Here is a 7,667-nt window from a genome sequence, read left to right as displayed (position 1 = left end):
CCTCGCTCACTTCTCTCTCCCCCTCCCAACGGAGCCCGGGCCCACGTGACCTCAAGGCGGCCAATGGGTGAGCAGAGAGGGCGAGCTGGTCCCTGTGGCCGCCATTAAAGCGAAGGGAAAACCCGTGAATTCGGATTAAAGGGGGAAAAACACCGCCCGCTGGGCCCACAAAATGGGGGAGACTACGGCGTCCAGCCGGTGAGGCCGCAGGAGGGCAAACGTTAGGCCGGCTCGGCCCAGGGACGACACGAAGACAGAGCCAGAGAATGGTCCGAGCCCGCAGACGCCGCCACCACCTCCGCCGCTGAGGAGACTCTGGGCTTAAGGACATCGCCGCTGCCGGGCCGGGGGCCTGGGCTTCTCTCCCGGTTCTCGCCCTTCCCGCCCCTGTGCGGGCGCCTCCCCGCCCGGGAGAACCGTCCAGGGCTTGGGCTCTGCCGTCTCGGACTTGACTTTGATTATTTATTGTGTAATTTATTATTTTTCTTGTGGTAGGGGCACACATCCCCTCCGTCCCCCAAAGAGGGACGAGCGTCTGCGGGATCCGCAGTCCGGCCCGCCAGGCGAGCGCGGCGCGGCCCTCCCGCCTCCGGCCCTCGGCCCCGGGCGGCTGGGTGCCGGCCGGGCGGCGGGGGCTGCTCGCGGCGGTGGGGAGGCGGGGGGCCGGCGGCTTCTTTCCACCCCCCACCAATACCCCCCGGCCCCCCGGTGTCGAGGCGGTGGTAATGGCGGATGGTGGGTTGTGGCGCCGGCGGCGGCTGCTGTGAGGGACGATGAGTGCCTCCTTCGTGCCGAACGGGGCCAGCCTGGAAGATTGTCACTGTAACCTCTTCTGCCTGGTGAGTGCCGGGGCCGGCGGGCGCCGAGGGAGGGGGGCCGCGAGGTGCGTCCTTGGGCCGTGGGGGAGGGGGCCGGGTCTGGTCCAGATGCCCGAGTCCCCGGGCGAGGCCCAGCGGGAGCCGGCGCCCTGCGAAGCTCCGCGGCCAGCTCCGGGAGACGGCGTTCGCTCTCCCACGATCCCAGGCTCTGTTTGGGGAGTGTTGGCATTTTTTCTCGTCTTGTTTCGGACTCTCCTTCTCACCGTAGTCTCGTCCTCAACTTGAGCTCCTTATCTGGCAGGACAGTAACCTTTCCCTCTTGTCTTGCTTAACTGTTGCTTTTCTCCTTATTGGCCCTGTATCCCTGCTTCACACTTTCCATTATTGCCCCTGCTCCCCACTGCCTTTATGTCTTACCCTTTTAATTTGGTTTCCCCATGTAAACAGGACCCCAGAACTTATGCCCTAGAAACCTGTCTTCGTTTTACATTTTTTTTGTATGAGTCAAACTAACGCCAGGTTAGTTTCTTCCTTGGGTGACTTAAGATCTCTCTGTAAAAACCAGTAGGTGCCATTTCATATGTTTTCTTTTTAAACTTTGAAAACAGTTTGCCATTTTTGACAACTTCTAGCCATCTTGCTTTTATTAGAACATAATGTTTTTGTGAGAGTGAAGGGGGCTAATGGACGAGGTGCTGTGGTTTTGCACTGTTTCTATATTTATTGTGTTTTGGTTGCTTTTTCAGAATGTTTTGAGCAGGCTGCTCCCTTGTTTGATTGAAATGGAAAGTTGAGAGAAGCGGGATGTAGGGCTGACCATTGTGTAGGTTAGCCCAGGTCTGGAAACATCCAACAGTTAAGACTTTCAAAAGTACCAACTGTTGCAAATAACTTGTCCTGTATGGGACAGTAGCTGAGCTTCATCAATGACTTTAAGTTTGGGTAACTTTTTCATTTTCTCCTTTGTGCTATGAGAAATATTAAGAGTATATGATAGGTAAGTGAGTTAAGTGGGCGGAGCACAACTAGTTGGCAAGTGTAAACTGCCAGTCATGTATCAGCAGTTTCATTTTTGGCACCTTATGCTTTGCTCCTTTAAGTTAGATTAAATTACTGAATTCCTCTTGTCGAATTTCTTTCCGGATGCTAAATTGAGATCTTTAATACTCTATCCTCGTCTACAGTGTGTTTTTCTTTTCAATGCCCATTAATCAGCATCTCTTCACATATAATAAGACATATACCAGGTTTTATATTTCTGTCTTATCCAACTCAGTCTGTTTTTGGTACTTTTAGGATCAGGTTCTTTGAAGATAGACTAGCACAAATCTGACAGTTCTTTGTGAGTAGCTATTTGACTTTTCCAACAGGGGTGTGTGTGAAGAATTAACATAGATTTTTTCAGAACTTGTTCAGATGTCTTTTCATTAGAGACGTTACTTCTGTAAATGTGGAATAAAAACCCATGATAGGGTCTTTAATAATTGATTTTCAGTTAAAAGTTTGACACCAATGAACAAATGTGACCAGTTAGGACAGAGAAAAATGTACTCTGTTTGCATATTGAAGTGTGTGTCTATATTTAACGTCATTCAGTTTCTTCTATTTCTACTTGGAGTACATATTTGCTTGCTATTCAGTGACATGGTGGTGGTAATTTTTAACTGTATTCTTCTCCCTAAAGTTCTTGATTGTTGAATTATAAAGTCTTTGTTCTAATTTGCATTCAATATCTCAAGCATACATTGAAAAATTGTAATGTCTTAATGAAATAAGAGACATCGTATTGAGTACTTTTGACTTTGAGTGAATATGCAATAATAAAACATAATGCTTTCTTTCCTTCAGGCTGACTTGACAGGAATTAAATGGAAAAAATACGTATGGCAAGGCCCAACTTCTGCCCCTATTCTGTTTCCTGTGACAGAAGAAGACCCCATTTTGAGCAGTTTTAGTCGCTGCCTTAAGGCAGATGTACTTGGTGTTTGGCGGCGAGATCAAAGACCTGGAAGAAGAGAATTGTGGATATTTTGGTGGGGTGAAGACCCCAATTTTGCTGACCTTATTCACCATGACTTATCAGGTGAAAGAAACTTTCCATTTCTACCTAATGATATAGCAACATTGTATACTTCTCCCAGAATGTCATATGTATTACAAATTAAGTTTGTTTTTGTGGGACACTTAGGAGGCCAGATAAAAATTCAGCTTCATTGTTTTATTTCACCATAATTATTTTATTTTACTTAAATTATCCATGTTGTTATAGCTGGGTTTTTAAGGCGTGAATGACTTTCTCCTTCCACCACCTCTCTTCTTAATTTCTCACAGGTAGTTAGGGCCCAAAGAAGGCATGTTACATTAATCTAAAAAATTGGAATCAGGAAACAGAGTTCCTAACAAAGTCGTGTAATAGTTTTAGAAGCCAGATGTAACTTTTGAGTCACTTCAGCCACTGCTGAAGTTGAGTCTTTTGCATTGAATAGGCAGATAATTCTAAAAGTACTGGAAATGTAACTATCCTTGTGTGTGTGTGTGTCTATATGTGTGTTTTAAGGCATGTAAGTATTTTGTTATTGTCATTTGTGCTATTTGATTAACATATGAAGGCATATGTTAATTTAGTTATTTTTGGAAAGTGACTCACATACTGTTCTGTCAAACATACTCAATAAGAGACAAGTGCCAACTTGTTTAGCTTTTATAGGACATGGGATTATAATCTAAAAGGTTACACAAACAATTTTATTGTGAGCAAATCAATGTGATTACTTCCTTATTTTCTTGACTTTTAGGACGAAATGCTACTTTAGAAAGAGAAACTATAACTTTTCTATCATTACTGAAGCTTTAAACTGTGAAAGTCAGTATTAACTGAATCTTAGATAATAGGAATGTAAATGATTGGTTGTATGCTATAAGCTTCCAAAGACTTCAGTAAGATAGTTGGATAATGATTTTTGACAGATAAATTTAGGATTTCTAGATAATTTTTTTTAAGTTCTTATTTGAAATTGAGTACTCTGAAGTTTTTGTTGTTGTCCCTATGACCTATAGGATCTATTTTATTTTTGGATAGAATGTATTCTAGGTGTCTGTATCATGAACTGGTACTTAGTAAGACCAACATTTATGTAGGAATGTACGTGTTACATTTGTATGTTTTGATAATTGCTTTTCACATTCTAATGAACATACTCTATCCAGTATTAATTATTATTTTTGAGAGTGATTGCAATTCTTCAAGAAAGCTTTCCAGCTTTTGTAGTTTTTCTAATAAGATGCCTGCTGCAGAGTCCAGTCCTTAGTTCTGTGTATTTAATGTAGTTCTAAATGTGTAAAATGATGTGTATATGTATATACATATATGTACATATACATGATGTATGTATATATAGTAGTTTTAGCAAGACAATGCTTTCTAATCATGTCAAAAGCTAAGTCCGCCAGCCTCCTTTTTCTTTCATTGATTTGGATATAGTATTTGAGTTATTTTAATCGTTAAGTGGTCATAAAAATCACCTTACTAGAATGTTTGGAGACTGTATAACATTGTTGAAAAACTATAAACTATTGATAAAATATATTTGTTGATAAAACATAATTATTGATAAAACTATAATGGTGACTTAGGGGCTTTGGTCTTCTTAATAAAGTTGGCAGAGCATCTAAACAGACTAAACAGATCTTTAAGATTCCATGAAATACACTTTGTAGAATCAAAGATAATTTTAAGAGATATATAATGTTTAATTTTTTTTTCTTTTTTTCAAGTAGAGTTGGGGTCTTGCTATGTTGACCAGGCTGGTCTTGAACTCCTGAACTCTAGTGATCCTTCCATCTTAACCTCCCAAAGTGCTGGGATTACAAGTGTGAGCCCCTGCACCTGGCCTAGTTTTACCATAATAGAAAAAATATTGTGAAAGTTAAAAGACTATTAAAGTTAGATGTGAGCTGCTTTGATGTATATTGTTAAAAGTCAGTTTTTTCTTCTCGGTTTCATGTTACAGTCAGATATGTTTTCTCCACTGAAACTAGGTTACAGTCTTAAACATTTTTCTCTAGCTTTGATTTTTAGCATAATTTTCAAAAATGGTAGTTACTTGCACCTTTAAAATAGATACTGATCAGCTGGGTGCCATGGCTCACTCACGCCTGTAATCCCAGCACTTTGGGAGGCTGAGGCAGGCAGATCGCAGGGTCAGGAGATAGAGACCATCCTGGCCAACATGGTGGAACCCCGTCTCTACTGAAAATACAAAAATTAGCTGGGCGTGGTGGCACGTGCCTGTAGTCCCAGCTACTTGGGAGGCTGAGGCAGGAGAATCGCTTGATCCTGGGAGGCGGAGGTTGCAGTGAGCCGAGATCTCACCACTGCACTCCAGCCTGGGTGACAGAGTGAGACTCTGTCTCAAAAAAATAAATAGATAGTGATCTTGAACGTGAATGAAAGTAATTTTGGGAGGTTGGGGTTTTTTTTTTTTTTTCTTTTTTTTTGAGACGGAGTCTCACTCTGTCCCGTGGGCTGGAGTGCAGTGGCGCGATCTCGGCTTGCTGCAAGCTCCGCCTCCTGAGTTCACGCCATACTCCTACCTCAATCTCCTGAGTACCTGGGACTACAGGCGCCCACCACCACGCCCGGCTAATATTTTGTATTTTTAGTAGAGATGGGGTTTCACTGTGTTGGACAGGATGGCCTCGATCTCCTGCGCTTGTGATCCACCAGCCTCGGCCTCCCAAAGTGCTGGGATTACAGGCAGGAGGTTGGGTTTTAACTGCTGTCAGATTTTACTGAATGCTAATGAATAGTAAATAGCTTTTTTTTTTGAGACGGAGGCTTGCTTTGTTGCCCAGGCTGGAGTGCAGTGGCGCGATCTCAGCTCACTGCAACCTCCACCTCCCGGGTTCAAGCAATTCTCCTGTCTCAGCCTCCTGAGTAGCTGGGATTACAGGCACACGCCACCACACTCAGCTAATTTTTTGTATTTTTAGTAGAGATGGGGTTTCACCATGTTCCCCAGGCTGGTCTCGAACTCCTGAGTGCAGACAGTCCACCCGCCTCGGCCTCCCAAAGTGTTAGGATTACAGGCGTGAGCTACTGCGCCCGGCTGTAAATAACTTAAAAATTTATCAAAGTGAAGTGATTGAAATAGTAAACTGAAATACAATTAGGAGTGGTATGTGATCATATTTATTGTTCCAAAGCTTGTCCTGTACTGTTTTAGTTTGCATAGTCAGTGGTATTTATGTAATGTTTTAGCTTTTTTTTTTAATAAAACCTGTTATTTACTTAAGAATGTTGTTACTTAAATCAGACGTATCTTAAAGAATAATAAGGTCTTTTCAGATGGAATATATTTGTCTTGCCCTTTTCTTTGCTCTGGGGACAGCGTCTGCCTCCCTCTTGGGGTAATTAGTCTGCCTCTGTCTCTCCAGCTAACCCCTTTTTCATTTCTTCCATCTGTGGCACTCTATTTCCTTCTTTTAAGCTCCCCTGAGAAGAGAGCAGCTGGACAGTACAGGGTAGCATCAGCTGCTGGAGGCAGTCCTGAGTTCCAAGTGGAGGTGTAGCACTGAGGAAAGGGGTACCGGAAGGACCCAGGTGGTAACTAAAAAGCTGGTTAATTTAGCTTGAGCCTGCTCTTCACAGGCAGTGTCCTTCTGTTTGGTTCAGCACACACCACATCTTGTTACTGAAGTGTTTTTTATTATGGTGATAATACTGCCCTCGTTTTTCTTGGTAGTGGGGAAAGAGGGAAAGCATTTCTTTTTTCAAAGATTAGAATTCTCAGTTTTTCTTAACTGGAATATTCAGTAACAGAAATACAGAATTGCCTTTGTTTAACCCCCTTAGCTCCTTTGTGTCATGCAGTGTATTTTTAAAAATTAACTAATGAACCAATATTGATACTTTATTATTAACTAAAGTATATATTTGGATTTCTTTTATTTTTTTTGCCTAATATCTTTTTCTTTCCTAGGATCTCATTTAAGATACCCCTATTACATTTAATTGTCATGTCTCCTTAGGCTTTGTTAGACTGTGACAGTTTCTCAGACTTTCTTTGGTTTTGATGATTTCGACAGTTCTGAAGAATCTGCTCAGATTCCATAGTGCATTTTAAATTTCAGTTTCTCTTATGTCACTTAGCATTTGTTTGGGTTACCTTCCTTTCAAGTTTAGCTGATGTGTAGAAATAGAATGTAAACTTATTTTATTGCTAACTGGCAAAGATCAGTTACAGCAAATCACGTCTGATTTAATACATACTTTAAACCCTCAGTTACTCATTTTGTAGCAGTAAGTCAATACTGTTGAGCAAAGTAATTTGCAAAGGCCAGATGATCTTTGGATCAGGATTTGTGCTAACTAGTATTAGCCTAACTATAACATTCCGGAAGGTTATTTGTTCAAAAAATCTCTTGAATTCCAAAGCCAAACATGATGATTTTCTTTCTTTTTGCTTTATCCTCTATAGGATAGTGATTAGTTGAATCGGTGTCGATATGTTTTGATACAAAAAGGATTAGAGAATAAAACTCCTTTGGGGTTACAGCCTTTTTCTTTCTCCCTTCCCTTCCCCTTCCCCTTCCCTTCCCCTTCCCTTCCCCTTCCTTCCTTCTTTCTTTCTTTTTCTTCTTTTTTTTTTTTTTTTTTTTTGACAAAGTCTCTCTCTGTCGCCCAGGCTGGAGTGTAGTGGGGCGATCTTGGCTCACTGCAACCTCCGCCTCCCAGGTTCAAGTGATTCTTCTGCCTCAGCCTCCTGAGTAGCTGGGACTACAGGCATGTGCCACCACGCCTGGCTAATTTTTATATTTTTAGTAGAGATTTTAGTAGGAGTTTCACCA

At 42.1% G+C, this 7,667-nt stretch overlaps 1 protein-coding gene across 2 annotated transcripts in view; it reads left to right on the top strand.

Annotated features, from left to right (window-relative positions):
* Nucleotides 1-713: 713 nt before the first annotated feature.
* Nucleotides 714-7,667, top strand: part of MED13 (mediator complex subunit 13) — a 128,489-nt gene continuing 121,535 nt past the window's right edge. Inside the window, exons 1-2 of one of the 2 annotated variants that reach the window (XM_032162887.2) lie at nucleotides 714-839; nucleotides 2,667-2,901. In XM_032162887.2, the coding sequence (XP_032018778.1) occupies nucleotides 774-839; nucleotides 2,667-2,901 (301 nt within the window). In that variant the 5' untranslated portion in view covers nucleotides 714-773. The remainder of the gene's footprint in view (nucleotides 840-2,666; nucleotides 2,902-7,667) is intronic. The other variant, XM_032162888.2, reaches the window with a different exon arrangement.

This window comes from Hylobates moloch, unplaced genomic scaffold (assembly GCF_009828535.3).
Source record: "Hylobates moloch isolate HMO894 unplaced genomic scaffold, HMol_V3 SCAFFOLD_10, whole genome shotgun sequence".
In the NCBI taxonomy this organism is placed as follows: Eukaryota; Metazoa; Chordata; class Mammalia; order Primates; family Hylobatidae; genus Hylobates; species Hylobates moloch.
The sequence above is the reverse complement of the archived record's forward strand: the minus strand, read 5'-3'. Positions and strand labels throughout refer to the sequence as shown.